The following is a 21,918-nucleotide window of genomic DNA, read 5'->3' on the forward strand; positions in this document are numbered from 1 at the left end:
TCAGGGGTCGTGGCCCATGGTTTGGTAAATCCTGCCATAGGGAACTGGTGGCTCAGTGGGTTGCACATGGCTTCTTACCTTTTGGAACCAGTTCAAATCCAGCAAAAATTGGTGAATTAAAAGTTTTCTTTTTTTGCTAGCTGTAAAGATACTGTGCAAAATGAATTTGGATAGTTTCAACCTGGTTCTTAGTGAGCATGGACAAAATGGTGTGCAATTCAGCATTAATTGGCAATCTCGCTGAGAGACTGCAGGATTGCGGTTGTGGGAAATGGGAAAGATAATACACTGGTGCAATCGGGGCTCCTGTTTGTGACTGAGAGACATTGTTGAATAGATTGGAGAACTTTGTGTACCTGGCATTGCTTGTGTATCTGGCTGTTCTGTTATCTTAATTATCTTGATTCTGACAGTGGGTGCCTCAAATGTTTTTTTTAACTCCTAAACCCAAAGTTACAGGCTTTTATCGTTTGTTTGAAAGTTAAAATTAATTTTAATTACCAATAGCATTTATGATAGTAGCTGTTGTATTAGTAGTTCTGCCATCAAGGAGTCATACAAAGAAAAGTTCTGCCAGATCCATTTAAATGCTGAATCATGAGCAATATCATCGTTTTAACAAAGACTGAGTCAGAATGATCACATGAGCATTATTCTTGTTTACTTGAAGATGACTCATTGACTTGATCTTACAATATCAATATTGTCTAAATTTAATTTTAACTCTGGCTTTTCACAGTAAAATAGTATCAGAAGGGATAGGTAGGATTCACATGACTACACTTGTGTGGCAGTCTAAACCCATGTCCTGCCAGACATTGAACCACAACACCAACTGTCCTTTGGTCTCCAACTTTCCTTAAATTGGCCATCCCACAGGATGGCTAGTGCAGTCAGGGTACCTGTTTGATTTTTTTTGCTACTGAGGCACATTTTTGGGCCAACATAGAGGAAGCTTTATACTAACAATCAAACTATGCTATATATTACCTGGGAGTGCTTGATTCTGATAGGTATCCCATCACCTTGATGAATACGAAGTTTACATGTGCAACAGGATATGGATTCATAACCTGTGTTCCTCCATAGTGACAATTTCTGACCTTGGCCAAGGCAAGTGAATTTTTGGGTGAGAATTGTGAGCCATTTTGTCAAATCACCTGCTATTTAGGTTGGCTTGTAAATAGGTTGGGGCTGATGTATGGAAAAGGCTAACTCAAGAAAAGGGAGGAAAACTTTTTGAATTCTTGCTCTGGAATAGAATATCACAACTTAAGTGCAAAAATTAAAGAGACATTAGTTTATACAATTTGGGTGAGGTGAAAAAATTGGCGAAATGGTTCCCCCACTCCTTTTTGTTAATGACACTTAATTGTGCACTACTTTGGCTTGGAGAAAAAAGTTCCAATTTCAGAAATCCCAGCGTTATGCTGTAAGATGTTAAGGATTTTTTTCTGGGTTGTGAATATGAATGCTCAAAAGTTGTCTTCTGTTTCCTGCTTTAGGCTCGAAATGTCAATACCGGAGAGCTGGCAGCCATTAAAGTTATTAAGCTGGAACCTGGTAAGTAATCTAGTGTTAGATAATAAAACTATCCTTTTAAGTTGCTTCTTGCAGATTGAATAAGGATAACATTGGCTGTGAAACTTACAGGAGTGCATTTGTCATGATATTAAACGTCTTTTAGCAAACACTTTTTACCGAAGTTTCTTCGGTTTAAAGAAACTTGAGATAAATATTATATAATGCACTAATACCATTAGCAAATGCAAATTTTATATAAGTATTCCTCCCCAATTTTTCAACTCCTCCTAGTGGCACAATTCTTCAGATATCCTAGTCATGGGTGAGTTGTATTTGATATAAATTTCACTGCTGTGTCAATCTGCATATTGGAGGTCAAGAACAGGAATTTAAATATTTAAGGATAATTATAGACAAAGATGATCAAATCATCCTTTTAAATTATGGTTTCCATGATTACTTAGGGCTATGGAAAATACAAGCAGAATATTGTCAGGTAGCTTGTACTGAAAATTGCAGCATTTGCCATTGTAGATAAATCTGAGCTTTACCCTGACGATTTCAACAGTGGTTTCTCGCCACCCTTAGGAGTTGGACAGTGATTATTGTATGCTGCCTGTTGGAAGGAATGTGTTTAATAGGCCATGTGGTCAATTCTCATTCTATAACATTTTCCCATTCCATTTTATTGAGCTAAAATATCAGAACTATCTTGAATAGAGAAGGGGAAAAATGACTAGTTCAGCAAGACCCGAAATAAGATATGTGTAAATAAATTGAATAACAACCGAGGTTGGAAAATATGTCATGCATGCAGGTGGCGGTCAAACACCAGGAAAGTTCATATGATACTGACAAAATAAAAGATAAGCAATTCATTAAAAAAAAAGAAATAGAGGTTGGGTTTTTCTGCTAACTATAAAAGCACTATCTGAGCAAAATCACAAATGCAAAAGATCGGGGATTTTAAACGCAAGCCGGTTACTCCTCAAACTATTTACATTTCTGTTTTTTGCAATCATTGATGATTTAATTCACCTGAATCGGAGCCTGTGACAAAACTAGCATACCGTCAGGCCAAAATTGAGATTGTGCTGGTTTGGGGAAGGCTCTTTAAATTGAACTTTTTTTTTAAAACATGCACATTTTAAAGGTTGATTCATATCAAAAAATACTTAATTTACTAAGAAACAGGCTGGTGTACACCAATGGACCTTATTAATTGTTTAGTATTCAGTAACTTTACATCAGGTACTTGTGGGTGGATCACTGTCCTAAAAATGTTTTTGAATAATCATTTTCAGCTGTATTAATAAAACTCCAGGTTACCAGTCTTAAATACAATAGTTCTTAATGGAAGGATACAATGATCATTATCTATCACTATCTGAATCCACTGGTTCATGGAAGAATTTACTTTTGTTACTGTAAAAATTAATTTTAGCAGAAACTTAATGTAAGCTAACTAGTGCAATTTCAAATTCATTTTTGTGTTATTTTCTGATTGTACCCAAAGTGAAAACTAGTCCAAAACTGGTGGAGAAAAAAGGTAAATCAAGTCTTTGGCAACCTTTCTCCTTGTGCGACAATGGTTTGTGCTCTCATGGTGTGTGTTAAATATCAGCTGATATGATTCAGGAACCCCCACTCTGGCATGGCAGCCTTTGCCGCAGAGGAAGGCAGTGGGCTGAGAAGGTCCAGGATTCACTGTCCTCTGTTTTCTCTGCCATTCTTCTTGGCCAGCTGAGCTTTCTGTTTCTCCTCACCTTTTCCACTGCCTCTCCAAACAGTCAGCCTCTTGAAGTCCTGGCCACCGGTGGACAGTCCCCCAGTTGTCTGTGTCAGTGTCTGCCATTTTCATGCCTCATTTGCATGTATCATTGTACATTGTAGTGGACGTATGATGTCCAGCAGAGCATGAGCCAATGGTCAGTTCACCATTCAGAATGTCTTTGGGCATATGGCTGTCATCCATCTGATGAATGTTTGTTTTCAAGCCAGCGCAGACATCGTTGGCTTAGCTTTGAGCATATGCTGATGGGGTTAGAATGCTTCAGGACCCCTGAGTTGGTGACCTAGCCCTGCCAAGTGATGCTGAGGATGCGTCTGAGACAGTGAAGGTGGAAACTGTTCAGCCTTTTCTCCTGCCTACCATATACTGTTCAGGTATAACTACTGTAGAGGAGGATGCAGGTTTGGTAGACTCGTAGTTCGGTGTTCTCTGTGAGGTTGCTTTGTTCCACACTCCCTTACTCAGCTTGGACATAACAGTTGCAGCTTCTGCAATGCATGTGTTGATTTCAGCATCAAGTGACAGGTTGCTGGTTATTGTGGTGCCTAGACATGTGAAACAGTGGTGGTGGCATGGTGGTACTGTCACTGGGCACTAATCCAGAGATCCAGGGTGATGCTCTGGGGACCTGGGTTCGAATCCTGGCACGGCAGATGGTGGAATTTGAATTCAATAAAAATCTGGAATTAAGAGTCTAATGATGACCATGAAACCATTGTTGATTGTTGTAAAAACTCACCTGGGTCACTAATGTCCTTTTTAGGGAAGGAAATCTGGCCTACATGTGACTCCAGACCCACAGCAATGTGGTTGATTCTTTAATGGCCCTTGTTCAGAGGATATTTGGGATGGGCAATAAATACTGGCCTAGCCAGTGATGCCCACATCCCATGAACGAATGAAAAAACCTAGAGTATTATATTGTCAATACTGGTTGATGGTATGGCAATGTCCTGGACTGTGATATTGTCTTCCTGATGCAGATGGTCTTTACAGGCATGAAAGAGTCCTTGGTATAGAATGCCAGTGCAGCATCAACAGCATAGAGTAACTCTGAGAGCTTGGGGCACTTTGGTCTTTGATCTCAGGTGGGCAAGGCTGGACAGCTTTGTCTGTTCTGATATTAGTGGAAATCCTCTGTAGATGAACTGAAGGCATATGCCAACAGCAAAGAAAAGAATATGATAACCATGTCAGTGCTAGAATGCAACCTTACTTGACCCTGCTGCAGAATTCGAAGGGTCCTGATGTTGCTCCATTATAGCTGACCTTAACAGCCATTTTGCCATGGAAAGAGGAGGTCACCCTGAGCAGCTTTGGAGCACAGCTGATTTTCTTCAGATTAAGTAAGACTGCCTCTGCTCACATGGTCAAATGCCTTGGTGAGATTGATGAAGGCAATATGCAGTGGTCTCCTTTGTTCATGACTTTTCTTTTGCAACTGCCGGACTGAGATCGTGTCAATTGTGGACCTTCCAGTTCTGAAACCACACTGGGATTTAGGATGATGGTAATGATATTAAAATCATTGATTTAGTTCAGACTGCAAATAATATTGGTGAAGATTAAAGTGGATTAATGGGTAAACTTGCATGTGATTTACAAACATTGGAAGAATGTGTAGTTGTGACGTGCCTAAGGGTGGGTCCTCTGCTCATTTCTCCATGTCTTAAAGTCTTGCACTTGGCTCTTCAGAGCCTCCCATTTTCAATTTTAGTGGGCAATATGACGAGGGAAAAGAATATGTGAGGTGGTTTCCTGTTGCCTTCCTCGTGTGCTTAAAAGAAACACGAGTTCTCTTCCCGAAGGATCTTCTGCCTGTAGATAGCTGTTGTCCCTCAATTCTAGCTGTTATGCCATCATGATGGAAAATGCACTGTCCCTGTAGTTGGCCATAGCTCATAAATCTGAGCATATGGGGTGACTCACCAAAGGGCAGGGGCTACCACCCTTGACATCTCAAATGACCCTCCTTCTCTAAGGATAATCAAAATTTAAAATGTTGACTATTAAATAGAAACCTATGTGCCAGCTTAAAGAAGGATTAAAGAGAGAGAATATATATTTTTTAAAAACTGGGCAAGGCCAGGGGAATGTTTGTATGAACAGATAAATTGGTACTGAAATTAACATTATTGCTGCAACGTATTGCTTAATCACACAAAATTCATTTTCTTCCAAGAATCACTTTGTATCTTTAACAGTGGCAATAATGACAAGCTCCACAAATAACAGGCACAGAAGCCAATAAGACAATCAGCTTTGTTGGTGGACTGAAGTCCACAAACATACTTGAAGACCATAATAGCTCTTCACATTAAAATAAATTGATGATCACATCACATTTCTGTCAGTATGTATAGTAGTTCTTTTTGAAACACTAATTTGGTCTCCAGAGGTATGACAGAGCTCACTTTTTAGGCAATACATCTGGTTCCATCAAGGTGTGATAACCCAATTGTAGAGGTCTACTGAAAAATATTTGAGGCAACATTGAATGGGTGAAAAGATAAATTTATGATATGTGTTGTTGCTTTTGAACCACATTTTCCAGAGATCTAAGAATAAGCATACAGATAGTCCCCAGTGAAAAACTCATTTGAGGACCCCTACCCCCAGCCACTGCCATCCCTGGCAAATGCAACGTAAATGCCAAACAGCTGACAAGTAAACATGATGGCTGGTTGGCACCTAGTTTTCATTTAAGAGGAAGTTTATTGGCAAGTTGATGGATCGCTTCTGCTGGCATTTATTTATGAACTGGTGTAAATAAAAGTTGTCTTTTGCTGAACTTGACTGAATGACTAGATGCAATCCAAATGCATATCACACTTTTGCAAGGTAGTTGAATTATGTGTCAGACCTTGGAATGTAGAAGAATACTTCACTTTCCTAGGGTACATACGCTGTTGTTTGCTGAAGAACAGGCACTTTAATTCTTCATCCCCTCTTTTATTCCCTTTTAATCATGTTTTGGCCTTCACCACAGTACTGAAACAGCCCTTATCAAAGTCTCAAATGACATCCTGTGTGTCTGTGACTATCGTAAACTGTACCTCCTCATCCATCTCAACTTGCCTAGAGCCTTCGACATAGTTGACCACCACCATCTCTCAACGTTTCTACATTCTCTTAGTTTGTCAGGCTGCCAATTCGACATATTTGATGAGACAGTGGTGTAGTGGTAATGTCACTGGATTAGTAATGCAGAGGCAAAGACAGAAAATGCTGGAAAAGCTCAGCAGGTCTAGCAGCATCTGTGGAGAGGGAAACAGTTAATGTTTCGAGTCTGTATGACCCTTCTAGTAATGCAGAGGCCTAGGCTAAGACTCTGGGGAAAAAGGTTCAAATCCCACCCTGGAATTTGGGTTCAATTAATAAAATCTGAAATTAAAAGCTGGTTTCAGTGATAGTTGTCGATTGTTTAAAAACCCATTTGGTTCTCCAATGCGCTTTAGGAGAGGAAATCTGCCACAGCAGACCCACTGCAATGTGGTTGACTCTTAACTGCCCTCTGCACTGGCCTTAGCGAGCCACTCAAATCAAGGGCAATTAGGAATGGCCAACAAATGCTGGCCTTGCCAATGATTCCCAACTCCCATGAAAGAATAAGTTTTAAAAAAAAATGTAGTGCTGGATGAGCAGCAATTTCCTGAAGCTAAATATTGGAATTAACAAAGCCAGTCTTGCACTCCATCACAAACTGTGTTCCCGAGTCAGTGATCCTATCCCTCTCCCTGGCGACTGCTTGAGGCTGAACCAGATTTTGGACAACCTTTAGCACCATATTTGACACTGAACTTAACTTCTGACCACATTCGCTCCATCACCAAGACTGATAATATCTCCTGACTCTGTCCTTGCCTCAGCTCAGTTGCTGCTGATACCATCATCCATGCCCCTCCAGACTTGACTATTCCAGTTCTTTCCTGGCTGGCTTCCCATCTTCCATCCTCCATAAACTTGAGCTTATCTAAAACTCTACTGCTTGTATCCTAACTTGCAACAAATCCTATTTGCCCATTACCTGTGTGCTTGCTGACCTATCTTGGCTCTTGGTCCAGCAATGTCTCATTTAAAATTCTCATCCTCGTTTTCAATTCCCTCCATGGTCTCACTCTTCAAATTCTCTACAATTTTCTCCAACCCCAAAAGCCTTTTACATCTCTGTGCTTCTCCAATTCTGAGCTCTTGCACATCTCTCATTTGTAATAGTTCCACTGTTGGCAGCTGTGTCTTCGGTTTCAAGGCCCTAAACTCTGGAATTCCTTCTTGAAACCTCTGTCTTTCTCCTCTTTTAAGACACTCCTTTAAAATGTACCTTTTTGACAAGCTTCTGGTGATGTGACCTGGTATCTCCTCTTGTGGCTTGGTGGCAAATTTTAATTTCTTGAGCACTTGGGACATTTTATTAGGTTAAGGGTGCAATATAAATGCATGTTATTGTTTATTCACATTGACCTCAGTTGAGAATTGGACATTAAAGGCATTATATAAGTTGTTGTGGTAATGCAATAAAACATCCCAAGGAGCTTCAGAGGAGCAGTATAGAACAAAAGATGACACAGCCACATGAAGATATATTAGGTCAGATGACCAAAACTTGATCAGAGAGGAAGGTTTAAAGGGGAAAGTGCGATAGAGGTGCAGGGAGGGAATTCCACAGCTTATCTCCTAGGAACGTAAGTGCTGCCACCAGTGATGGAGTGATTAAAATCGGGTTCGTCAAGAGGTGTGAATCAGATGAGCCCAGATATCTGAGGGTTGTAGGCCTCGAGGAGTTTACAGAGATAGGGAGTAGCAAGGTCATGGAAGGATTTGAAGACTAGGATGAGAATTTTAAAGTCAAGAAATTTCTTGACTGGGTGCCACTGTAGGTCAACGAGCACAGGAGTGATAGATGATCGGGATTTTGTCCGAGTTAAGACATGGCAGCAGAGTTTTGGATGGCCTCAAGTTTGCAGAATGTTGGAGACCAGCCAGGACGATGTCGGAATAATCAATTCCAGAAGTAACAAAGGCAGCAAATGGTTGGCACAGTGTGTGTTGATTTCTGTAGCTTGTGGTGATAGAATTCTGCTCTCTATCCAAAGTGTTAGGGGACACTTCCCCTTGCTGGTCCATCTTCCATCTGAAGGTGGCGACAGCCTGATGAGGATTTCAGCAGCAAATGAGTTGAGATCAGAAAAGTCAGATGAAGAAGGTAGAAATAGACAGTCTTGATGATGACACACACATGTGGTCACAAGCTTACCTCAGGGTTGCAAAGCAAACTGGTTTAGCCTTACTGTTACCAGGGAGAACCATGAGGTCGGTAGCTAGGGAATGGTGTTTGGAGCAGGGGTTGAAAACGATGCCTTTAGTCTTTCAATAGCTAATTGGAGGAAATATCTGCTTATCCAGTACTAGATGTCGGATAAGCAGTCTGATAATTTAGCTACTATGGAGGAACTGAGAGAGGTGATGGTGAGTAGAGCTGGGTGTAGTCAGCGTGCATGCGGAAATTAATGCTGCGCTTTCAGGTATCACTGAAGGGCAGCAGGTTGATTGAAAATTGGAAGGAGCCCGAGGATAGATCGTTGAGGGGAACACCAGAAGTACTGGTGCAAGAGCAGGAAGAGAAGCCATTACAATTGATAGACTGGCTACAATTCGATAGGACTGGAACCAGGTGAGAGTAGTCCCATCCAGCTAGAAGGTAATGGAGAGGCTTTGGGGAAGGATGGTGTGATCAACCATGTCTAAGTTTGCAGACAGGTCAAGAAGAATGAAGAGGGTTGGTTTACCTTTGTCAAACTCATGGAAGATGTTTTTCTCTGGATTTTTTATCAGTTTGGTGGGAATAAGGTAGAGGGAGCAGGAGGTGGGCCTTGTGTACAAGATGAGCTTGGAGAGGTCACGAGTGGAGGTTGGAGACAAAACTAAAGAAAGGTCTAGTGTTCAGAGCCAGAGAGAATTTTTAGTTTTAACAGTTGACTAGTGAAAGGGGGAGAGGCAGCAGAGGTAGCCGATCGGATGGCCTTGATCTTAGTGACAAAGAAGTCCATGAGCTCTTTGCACTTATTGTTGAAGGCAAGGGTGGAGGAGATTGGGGAGAGGGGTTTAAGAAAGCAGTTTGCTTAGAGAAAAGAAGCTGGGGTTATCTTTTCTTTCCAGGATGATCTTGGAATAGTGAGCAGTTATAACAGACGAGAGTAGGACCCAATTGTGCTTACCAGCCTTTTCTAGTCAATGCAATTCCTTAATCAACAAGAACAGTATTGAGAAGGTCTTTAAATGTCAACTTTTTAGCCAAACCCAGTGGAAACTGGTGACCTTTATGAGAACGAGTCTTTCTTTTGTTGCTGTAAACAATTTCAAATCCTCTTGAAGTTGTTGGATTTATAGAGGGAAATCAGAATTTAGCCTGTAAAGTTCCTGTAAGCCTTGTACAGTGGTAGCGCCCCTATCTCTGGGCCAGAAGCTCTGGGTTGAAGTCCCACTTCAGGACTTGATGGCCACAGAAGGTGCTTTCACAATGTGGCCAAACAGCTTGATTATCAGCCTGCAAAACCTTCCAATATGCCTGATGGCAGGCGATAAGAGTGGAAGTGTTTCCTGGTAGCCATACTGCAAAAGACAATGGCAAGCCACTGCAGTGCTCTGCCAAGCATAATTATGAACCAATCCTGTGGAAGTCCACAGTTGTCAACATTCTCTGAGGGCTTGATACCTGAAGAAGGAGGAGGAAATTTACTGTGCTTTATCTGTTATTTATTTTGACTTCTGGCCTTTCTGGTTTGGACCAACCCCATCAACTCAAAGCTGATAGAATTTGAATTGGATGCTGCCAATCGTGACTACCATGTTGTTTAAAAGGACAATAATTAGTGACTTTTTTTCCTCCGTGGAATGAGTGCTTATTTCCTATTGTACGTGAAGATTAAACCAACTGCCACTTTCCACCTTTCAGATGAGATAAAATTTGTTATAAAAATATTTCCACAACTTTAATCTCATCCTGTTGCAGTTTATGATTGGTCTATTCTTTGATTAGCATTCTGTATATCATAGTGATTCCAGTGTAAATCAGACTTCTGTTTGAGAGAAGGTTGGAGCCAACATGATAAATTATCCATATTTACAACTTTACAGGCTCAAGGAGGTGATTGTTAATCATGCAGGTTTTTCAGTGCAACTTGTGCCTTTTATAACAGCCAAAAGTAGTCGTTGATTTTAAGTGTGCAGAACACAGTATCAACATAAAAATGATCTTCATGCTCAAGACTGAAATGAATGTGCCAGTTGTATTGGAAATTGTTGCCGATTGATAATCAATGTAAAGTTATCATTGTTGTTATGTAGTTACTTAACCAGTCAACCACCCAATATATTATTGAGGCATTTTAGTTCAAATTGTATTCCACCTTGCACTGTCACAGTTTACACTGTGACTTCACAACAAAAATTTGCTTTACACCCTGCTTGCGTATATACAGCTGGATTACAGATAAGTTAGTTCATCCTTTGTATATTTTGTATTCTTTTGTACTGTTGCAATCATACATTCCACTGCATCATTGAGGTGAAGGATGTAATTCCTAGTCTGAACGCATTTGTGACTGACCCTTTGCAATGTTGTTGTGCACATGCTAACAAAGAAGTAAAAATATAAAGTTTGGAATTCTGTTAACTATAACATGTTATGAAGGTATAGGCCAAATCAAAATCTCCACAAAAGAGAGGAGAGCTCAGTGGCTGCATACCTCATGAATCAGAAATGACTTGCATGTTTTATAGGAAGCATGAGTTTTGCTTGTGCAAATAAAACCCAAATGAAATTTTTTGCCAGTCAACAAAAGGAAGTGATTGTTTCTGATGTTCTACACGGGGTGCTTTTTGGGGGGAAAAGGAGGAAGGGAATTTGTGGCCTGGTTTATGGAAAACTTGTGCTTGACAATGAAAAGGGAAAGGCATGTAGTTAGCAGTGTTTGAGGAAGGAGCGATGAGGTGTTTGGCTTTGTTCAAATATAAATCTGATAGTGGACTTTATGGGAGGTGCTCTTGAATAAGTCACTGCTTTGAGTTGTAGTTGTCCACCATGTACTGCACTAGAGAGAAGTTTGACATGAGCTTAATTCTGAAATGGTACTGGCCATTATGGGGCTTATCTCCATTTTTATCATCCATTTTAATGGGACTACGTAATCTTGTAAATATAGTTCACAAAATTGGTTCTGAGTTTTCTCAAGATCTCCTGTTTCCTCATCTTATGATTTTGCCTAGAATTACATAGAATGTATAGCACAGAAACGGGGCATTCAGCCAGACTGGTTCATGTCAGTGTGTATGCACTACATGAACCTCTTCCCACTCTTCATCATTCTAACCCAATCAGCATAACCTTCTGTTCCTTTCTTCCATGTGTCTTAATCTAGCTTTTCCTTAAATGCATCTATGCTATTCACCTCAACTACTCTCTAAAAGTTATTTCTGCATTCTAATCACTCTCTGGTTTCTTCCACAATCATTTTGCAGGCTCTGATGGAGGCAGTGCTGGGGCCTTCGGGCTCATTCCTTTAGACAATGCCCTTTGAATCACAGCAAGAAAAAAAAATCGCACGTGGCATGTCATGGGGATGTCACGGAGCCAATCCCAGGCTGTCCCGCTAGAGTCTCTGTATTACGGTTGGCACTGCTGCCTTGGAGGAGGAGGAGGGATTGGCATCTCACAGTTTGGGAACTCCTGGCTTAGGCCGTCAGATCATCATAATGTGGTACAAAAATAGGCCCGGTGAGACATATTAAGAAAGGCTGCAGGAAAGGCATGTGACCTGTGGGTTGAATATCAATGAATTGAAGCAATAGAGGTTGAACTGAGGAACATAAAAGGGGCACTCTCACTGCTGTGAGTATACTATAGGCTCCCAAGGAATCAGAGGGAGATAGAAAAGAAAAAAGGTCGTAAAATTGCTGATAAGTGCAGAAACAAATGGCAGTAATAGGGGATTTCAACCATCAAAATATTAACTAGGATAAATTCATTGTTAAAAGTTCAGAGAGTGCAGAAAACTTAACATCTATTCAGAACTTTTTTGCCAATAGATGGAAAGCCCAACTAGAGAAGGGACAGTTCTGGACTTTGTTTTAGGAAATGGAGCTGGTCAGGTGGAAGGAGCATCACTGAGGAAGAGCACTTTAGTGGTATTGATCATAATTCAGGTGGATTTAGAGTATTATGGAAAAGGATAAAGGTAGATCAAGAGTCAGATTTAAATTGGGGTAAGGCCAATTTTACTAAGCTGTGATGTCGTTTGGTAAAAGTGTACTGGAAACAGCTATTTGAGGCAAATCAGTGTCAGACCAGTGCAAGGCATTGAAGGATAAATAGGTTTCAGAACAAATATGTTCCCACAAAGGCCTCCCTGAATGTCAAAGAGCATACAGAATAGGATAAGAAAAAAGGAAAGCTTATGTCAGAATCCAAGAGCTCAATACTGCAGAAAGCCTAAAGGAGTATAGAAAGTACAAGGGTAAATTAAAAAGGAAATTAGGAAAGTAGAGGGAGGGCATGGAAAAAAATGTTGGCAAGTCAAATAAAGGGAACCCCAAAGATGTTTTATAAATATAAAAGAGGAAGACGACAACTATGGGAAAATTAGGGCCAATTAGAGATCAAAAAGGTAACTTGTGTATGAAGGCACAAGAAGGCGTTGATTAGGTTATGCGACTGTTTGTCACACCCAGCACAATATGACATTAATGCGAATCCACAGCTCTAAATGTTGGCTCCATTAAAAATAGTGTTAAATCGAAATGACTTAAAATGGGGCCACTTAAAAGTGAGGACTTGCTGTATGTCCCTTGTAGTGACTCCCACATTTCACTGTAATAGCCCTTTGGTGCTGCCTTATTTTTGGAATGAGGATAAAACAGCAACCACGAAGCCAATTATAATGAATAACAGTATTTTGGAGAATAAATAGGACCGGTAATTGAGCTATATAAAGGTCCTGTACAAAATTCTGGGTCAAAATCCTGGAACGCCCTTCCTAACAGCACTGCAGGTGTACCTACACCACATGGACTGTAGCAGTTTAAGAAGGCAGCTCACCATCACCTTCTCAAGGGCAATTAGGGATGAGCAATTAAAATGCTGGCTAAGCCAGTGATGCCCATATCCCATGAACAAAAAAAAAAGCCCTTTTTTGTGCATCATACATGTATAGTTGTAAGTGAGAGCTGATTTGAATACAGTAATCATTAGCTTGTCATGACTACTGAGCTCAGACAAATTGGGCTTGGAAAATTTTAGATTAGCTGGCAATGCTTGTGTTGCGGCACAGAACTTTAAATTTGGCCACTTTGAAGTTTAAGAGCTGGAAAAAAACATTTTCTAGACAAGTTATACTCAATGTAATTTGTGCTGCTGAATCTACACCTGGGAAATTACACTCTTATGATCAAATATATATTCTTGTTACATGAAGCATTAGGGTTTGACTGAAGGTGATTGGAGTGAAAAATTGGAACCTGGTATTGGTGAAACACAAAATACTTAGAGAAATTTGTAATAGAGCACCAAGTTTTCTTGCTTCAGTGCACTGTTCAGTATTTCTGTTTGTGCAAAATGGCCTGCCACAAGTGACCTGGTGTTCTGACGATTGATTTGGTTCTTTCAAAAAAAATTGCCATCTTGTGATTATGCAGCTTTCTGCATAAGCATGTTGTAAAGCTATGAGTCATGTACTTCACTGGACAAATCATGTCACATTGTTCTGATTATGGTGGTGTTCAAATCTATAATCAGTTGCATGACAAAATTCAGACCGCCATAAGCCCTGGTGAGGCCACACAAATCTGAGACTGTGTCTAATGGATATTTTGGGGCAAAAAAAAGTTTCTCTGTTCTGTGTTTGTAGATCGCAATCTAATCAGCAAGATGGTGATCCATGATTTGATCTGTGATGTACTGGGAACTAGGATAGTGTATGTTTTTTTTTAGAAAACTTGAGGCAAAATGGAAAGTACAGCTTGACAAGAGTGAAATTCATTAGTGCTGTAGCACGGTTGGGAGTTCGAGGATGGGAGAAGGAGATGTTGCAAATGAGTATTGCTGAAAAAAGAGATGTCTAAGCTTCTCGTCATGCACGCATCAGGGCACTCGCAAGGCTATCAATATAAGGGGGAAAAGCACAATTTACTGTATGTGAAGAGAGTGCTGATTGGTTGGGAAGTGGTGTTGCCATGGAGAATGTACCATTGGTGGTAACTGACAGTTAATGGCCAAGCATTATTTGAAATTTAAACCAGGCAACTTGACCCTGATTGGTCAAAGCATTGCCCTGAGGAATGTGTCAGCAAATGGCTGTCACTCATTTTATTTAGCTGAAACAGGTGCAATGTGTGTACCTGTTCTTTCTGTCTGCAAAGAACAGGACCCTGTGTATTAATATATGTAGCTTCCAGTACACACATGTGCTACATTGTGAGTCCGACTGGCAATCTTAAATTGGCTGTCAGCGTAATTCTTAGCACATTGGATAACATTTGCTAAATAGTCCTCAATTGCAGAATTACATCTAATGTTGGACACTGCTTTGAGTTTTGCAAGCGCAGGCTGGTTGGGTACAGTCTGCACCTTGCCTGTTGCGAACAGCGGTTGGGACATGCTGTTTGATACGATCTGCCAGCCTTTGGGACATATGGTCCACATACCTAGCATCACACTGGCACTGAAATTCGTATACCACATTACTTATTTGTGTGATAGGCAGAAAGTCTTTTTGGCTTGATGGTAGCATCCTGTTAGTGGTGAATATCACTCGTGTTGCTACTGCATAGTAGCAGCGTGAAACAGCTAGCTTCACCTGTTGCTCAAATTTTTGAGATAGCTTGTCCTTTCAGGGTAATTTGAGGTAGACTGGGCACTTTTCAGGACTGAAAGTTGATGGCCTTAGTCCGTTCATGAGTTTACATGATATACATTGTGAAATGATATGGCCAGGGTAGCCATTATCCTGCAATGTGCCTTTGATGTGCCCTATTTCAGCATCCAGCGTTAAGATTGTCAGTTGGGCTCGCAGTGTGGCACATTTTGTGTGTACTGGAAGCTATATATATTAATACACAGGGCCCCTGTTCTTTGCAGGCAGAAAGAACATGAATATTGCGCCTGTTTCAACTAAAGAAAATAAGTGACAGCTGATCCATTCCTCAGGGCAATGCCTTGACCAATCAGGATCAAGCTGTCTGGTATAAATTTCAAACCATGCTTGGCAGCTACCTGTCAGTCACCATCAGTAGTGCATTCTCCATGGCAACGTCACTTGCCAACCAATCAACAATCTCTTCACATGCAGTATAAATTGTTGTTTTCCCCCCCGAGTGCAAGATGAAAAGCTTAGACATGTCTCTTCTTTCAGCAATAATTAAGTTCTGTTCTACCAAACAACTATGTAGCAAATGCTTCAGGAACTGAAGCAAAGAGGAATAGTGAAGTTTATAGGCAGTAATGGAAGAGGAGAGGGAAGTAATAGTGGAAGAAAATATTTACATTACCTTTTAAGTAAACAGGGTCTACATTGCATGAACAGAAAAATAGGATTAGATACAATATGGAGCTTGCACCAGTAAAGGCATGATGAACCAAATGGCTTCTTCCTTTAATAGAATTTACCTGGTTCTGTGTATATTTGTATTGTAAGAGAAATCCATAAACAAAAATGCAAACGCTAGAAATCGAAGATTTTTTTCTAGGTAAGGGTTGCTTCAGTCAGCGCCCCGATTAAAGTTATTTTCTTTACCCTATTTTGTACTGCAGTTTGAAGACTAAAACAAGTCATTGTAACTGAAACAAATTTATTTAGGAAAGGAATAGCCAATCTTTTGAGTTTAAGAACTAGAAACAAAATGTTTTACTAAATGCAGTTTATGCTATGCAACCCGCATCTAAAGATTATCTTTTGGGTGAAATACATAGTTTTTGTGCGATATGAACATTAAGGTTTGACTGAAGGTGACAAGATATCAAAAGGCTGCAAATGTTCTCATGTGTTCCAACTCATGTCCTGTGGGGGCGATTCCAAATGTTGTTCTCCAGCATTACTAACTCTACAGTCCTTGAGCTTTTTTGTGTTCAGGTTACTGTTACTGGTGCGAATCACAAATCTGCAGTCCTTGGAACTCCATTATGTGCATTTAAATTAATATTACTAAATATACACACTACTATTCCAGTATAACCTTAGCACATGTTTTTGTTCAATAGAATTGTGACTTAAAAAATCCAGTAGTAAGTTTTTTGAATTGAAATCAACAGTTCTGGAAACAAAAGGTAAACAAAATTCTGCTAAATAATGAAATACCGTGTGTGCTACTGTGATATTCTCACTAATGGCAACAAAAATGCACTTCCTTTGTACAAGGTATAGGCAGTCACAGTAATCAGTTGCAACTTTTAAGAGCATTTATTTTTCAATGTTTTCTTGAAATCCACTTTGTACCTGGCTGTGTATAAACAACATGTCAGGACAGATCTCTGCTTTGATATTTAATGTCAGGAGACAAAAATTGTGCATTTCTGAAATGAGCTTAAACCAAGTGAAGATCAGTAACCTTGATGTTTGTGTGCTTCTCACATGGTGCAACTCTGAAAATTTCAATACCCCCTCATGATTTTAAGCTATCGTCTTGCAGTTTGATCATTTCCGAGAGGGGAGCTTCAGCGATGGCCAATAGGGACATTGAGCATTCTGCATCAGTATTGAATTGGTCGACCAGAAATCTTGCACCGTCTTTTCAACTCCAGACCCTTAAAACGTTGAACAAAATTGTTGAAGACAGAGGGGAAACATTTGTAATGCTTGTAGCTTTGTTGTTCTTTTGCACACTTTACAGACTTTAGTTCAGTTGGAGATGCTGTCTTTTTGGATAGGATTTTGGATGAGAGCCCCCCTCAGCTGGATGTTAAAAGATCTGAAGGCATTTTAAAGCAGGGGTGTTCTTCAGGTATCCTGGCCAACATCTGTTTATTTGTGGAAGTTAGCTGTGTGCAAATTAGTTGCTACATTTTCAACATTACAACAGCAATTACACTTCAAAATGCTTCATTGTAGTTAAAGTTGTTTGGACCCACCACTGAGATCATGAAAGATGCTTTCAAAATGCAAGTCTTTTGAGTGGGGAATCAATCACTTTGACTTTCTGCATCTGAGTCTGAAATAACAATCTAGTTTACAAAGAACTTTGCATCAGTTCAGGTAATGATGTCACCTTTGGATTTATGGAGCAAAGTAAAATGTGTTGAGATGTTTTGCCATTATCAAAACCAGATTTGACAGCAAGCCATAGGAGGAGATCTTAGGACAGGTGAGGTGGCCAAAAATTTGATTAAAGAAGTCCTTTTTAAGGAGTGTCTCTCTTGCGCTCTCTCTCTCGGGCACGCTCTCTCCCTCCCTCTCTCGGGTGCCCTCTCTCTCTCTCTCTCTCTCTCCTTGCTAGAGGCCAGAATTGGAGAAGTGCTGAGATTATAGAGCTGAAGGAAATTAGAGATAGAAAGGGATGAAACTGTGGAGAAACTTGAAAACAAGGACAATAATTTCAAAATTGAGACAATTCCCCTGCAATTCCAGGTTTAGTTTATCCAAAGAAAAAGTTGCAGCCCATGTCTGGTAAGCCAAAACCAACACCCACAGAGGGTGTGTCAGTTCAGCATATGCTTTGCACTTTCCTTCATACTTCAGCATGGAGCAATACAAAAAAATAAGTTTATCACTTCAGAATATTATTTAAATGGAGACAGAGCGCGGAATGTTGCAGTACTGAGGGATCTGGGGTGTCCTTGCACGTGAATCACAAAAAGTTAGCATGCAGGTACATCAAGTAATTAGGAAAGCAAATGGATGTTGGTCTTTACTGCAAGAGTATAGAAGTAGAGGGAAGTCTTGCTGCAGCTGTACAGGGCATTGGTGAGACCACACCTGGAGTATTGTGACAATTTTGGTAGTCTCACTTAAGGAAGGATAGATTTGAATTGGAAGCAGTTCATAGAAAGTCCACTAGGCTGATTCCTGGAAGTGAGGGCTTTGTTTTGTGAGGAAAGGTTGGGCCGACACTGGAGTTTAGAAGAATGAGAGGTAATCTTATTGAAACATTTAAGATTCTGAGTGGGCTTCATAGGGTAGATGAGAGGATGTTCCCTCGTGTGGGGGAATCTAGAAATAGGGCCACATTTTTTAAATAAGGGGTCTTCCATTTAAGACTGAGTTGAAGACCAATTTTTTTTCTGGATGTCATCTTTGGAATTCTCTTCCACAGAGTGCAGTAGGGGCTGGGTCATTGTATATGTTCAAGGCTGAGTTAGACAGATTTTTGATCAAAATGGGATTTGAGGATTATGGAAGACAGACAGGAAAATGGAGTTAAGGCCACATCAGATCAGCCACGATCTTATTGAATGGCAGAGCAGGTACGAAGAGCCCAATGGTCTATTCCTGCTCCTATTTCTTATGTTTTAGAAATCCAGGGAACTGCACACTTAATTATGAGGTCCAAATTAGTCTGTGCCGCATGCTGCAACACCTGGTTAACATTGATGCTTTGGCTAATATGTGGCGCAAATGTCATTGCTGCTTAACTGCCAGGAAATGACCATCTCAATAAGAGAGAATCTAACCATCCCTCCTTTACTTTCAAAGGCATTGCTTTCACTGAATGCCCCACTGTAAACATCCTGGGCGGGGGGAGCGGGGGTTACTCTTGACCAGGAACTGAACTTGACCAGCAATATAAATACTGTGGTTACAAGAACCATTCAGAGGCTGGGAATTCTGCAGAAAATAACCCCTCCTCCTGAGCCCTCAAAGCCTGTCCACATCTACAAGGCATAAATGAGGAGTGTTGTGGAATACCATCCATTTGCCTAGATGAGTGCAGCTCCAAGTAGCTTGACAACAACCAGAACAAAGCTCCCTGTTTGATTGGCATGCCATCCACCATCATAAACATTCCCTCCTTCCAACAATGGCGCAGAGTAGCAGCATTGTGTACCATCGACAAGATGCACTGCATCCTTCGACAGCACCTTCCAGAGCCACGACCTTTACTATAAAAGGGACAAGGGGAACAGATGCATGGGAACACCATCAGCTGCAAGTTCCCCTTCAAGTCATTCACCACCCTGACTTGGAACTATATCACCATTCCTTCATCGTTGCTGGATCAAAATCCTGGAACTCCCTTCCTAATTGCACTGTGGGTATGCCTGCACCGTATGGACTGCAGTATTTCAAGAGGGATGGGCAATAAATGCTGGCCTTTCCAGCAATGCTCACCTTCCAAGAACAAATATTAAAAACAATTAAGTTGCATGTGATTCAGTGTGAATTTCACAGTTCACAGAAGAATCTTAATGACTTGTTTTGAATTGTAATTTGACAGCAACTCCTCCCAATGAATGATGCAATGCAATATCCAAGATTCAGGAAAGCTGTTAGCAATTTTACAAAGTCCTTTTAAATTGTTGATTAATTCTAGCATTGCTGGTGCCCCATCCTAACAACGATGGTAGATTTCTGCAGTGGTGCCTTAAATTTCTAATTATCAGATGTTCAAGGTTACTTGGGTCTATTCGATCTTTTACTGACACTGTTAAGCTGTGTCACTAAGTCTCTTTTAGCCTGCAAACATGGTACAGACTCGAACACTGCTACTTCAGACTTGTCCTTGTCGCAAGTCACATCTAAGACTTGTGTACAAATTTTAATGACTGAATGCAGATGTGATTCAATACTTGGATTAGGTGTTCTGTTACTTGACAGTCGCATGTTTGAAATTTTCTTTTGCACTTGTGTGTTGACTGGCCATAGGGCAATACCAGTTTAAAAGTAGAACTGACATTTTCTAGTTTTGTTTTCTGAAACATTTAAAAACCATTTTTTTTTTTCTAATGCCGCGGGAGCTATTTCACTACTTGGACAAAAAGCTTTACTGGTTGTCTGGGTTTGGTGCAGCGCTGCCCAGAAACCTTTTAATTTCAGGGTTATAGGACTGCCTGATTGTATTGGACTGCTGTGAAATATTCTGTGGGCAACAGAGTAGAAATGATATAGGCGAGTATGGCTATTCTTCCCCATTCCAACTCTTCTCTCCAAGTGGGTGGGTGACTGGGAGCTGTTGTGTCCCTGTGGTTGCTGTGATGGGACACTTTGTTTTACCTGATCCACGAGCCAGTGTAGGCTTACTCATTCCTATCAGTTTTACATACAGTACTCTTATAAAAGCTACTTCACCTATTCCACAAAGCACAAATTTCTAGAGTTGTTAGGAAGTCATTACATTTCATTGGAAACTCTAAGACCTCCATATTCTATGTGGGAGGGCCTTAGACTGTCTTTTCCCCATCGAACCTTTGTGGTGGCTGCCCCAAGCTTTAGTTGCATCCCTCAGCATGTAATCTTGGACCTTGGAATGTGCCAGTTTGCAACACTCAATCATGAACAACATTGTATGGTGTATGAGCAACAAGTTTCGGGCAGATCAAAAAATGTCTTTCCCTGAGTTAATGGTCCCCCAGCCACAATTGATGTTGGTCTTGGTGTGTGTTCCTGAGAACAGCCTGTTACGCAGCCTCTCTGTACAAACCTCGACAAAAACCACTGCATCTCTTTCCGGACCTGTTTTGCAAAGGCACAATTCAGAAGGAGGTAGTTGACGGTCTCATCCCCACTGCAGCTGCCTTGGGGGCAACATGCGGAGATCCGGGCATACATGAAGGACTTGGTGGGGAGGAAGGGCCCTATGCCTTGATACTTGCTTGAAAGTTCTGGCGCTGAGGCATTCTGCCAAATGACTTTGACAATCTGCTTAGGGAACCATCTGACAGGATCCACCATCCTCCTTTTCTGGCAGAATCTTGAGGATATTACTTGTGGACCATAGCTTGATGGACTTGTGGTCAAGGGTATTTTTCTGCTGAAGCTTCTCCATGAGGCACAGGTGGTAATGCACAATCCAATGGAATGAAGCATTTCACGGCAACGTGACAGGACCCATTCTATGCAATGCTGGGGATGGAGAGAACCTCCATATTTAGTGACACTTGGTGCTTGCATACTGAGGGTCTGCGCACAGCTTGATGCAGCCACACACAAAGTTGGCCATTAGGTTGAGACTGACTTTGGATATGTTTTTCTTCCCTTTAGAGATTTGTCCCTGTGGACATGGTCCATCTTTGATCGCCAAATAAAGTGGAAGACTGCTTGGGTGACTACCACTGCACAGGAGTAGGGTATGGGCTGACCTCAGCCACCTGCAGCAACACTGAGGGCACGTCGCACCTGATGACCAGGTTTTTACCCGCAGTGAAGAGGGAGCATGGCTCGCACAAGCCCAGTTTCCATTTAACTTTGGCTATATGCTCCTCCCAGTTTTTAGTGCATGCCCCTGCCCCTCCAAACCCACCAAATATCATCAATTACTTCCGGTATTCTGATCCTGATGGTGAAGGGGACAAATGATCAGTCAGCTCAGTTTCCAAAGAGCATGGCCTCGCTCTTGTGCGCTTTATTTTGGCACCTGATGCCAGTTGGTCACAAATGCTAATAAGTCTGTGCGCCGACTGA

At 41.0% G+C, this 21,918-nt stretch overlaps 1 protein-coding gene across 11 annotated transcripts in view; it reads left to right on the top strand.

Moving 5' to 3' along the window:
- Positions 1-21,918, top strand: part of map4k3a (mitogen-activated protein kinase kinase kinase kinase 3a) — a 279,053-nt gene that overhangs the window by 57,214 nt on the left and 199,921 nt on the right. For all 11 annotated transcript variants that reach the window (XM_078556672.1, XM_078556674.1, XM_078556676.1 and 8 more), the window contains exon 2: positions 1,506-1,563. In XM_078556672.1, coding sequence (XP_078412798.1) covers positions 1,506-1,563 — 58 coding nt within the window. The remainder of the gene's footprint in view (positions 1-1,505; positions 1,564-21,918) is intronic.

Source organism: Cetorhinus maximus, chromosome 14 (genome assembly GCF_964194155.1).
Source record: "Cetorhinus maximus chromosome 14, sCetMax3.hap1.1, whole genome shotgun sequence".
In the NCBI taxonomy this organism is placed as follows: Eukaryota; Metazoa; Chordata; class Chondrichthyes; order Lamniformes; family Cetorhinidae; genus Cetorhinus; species Cetorhinus maximus.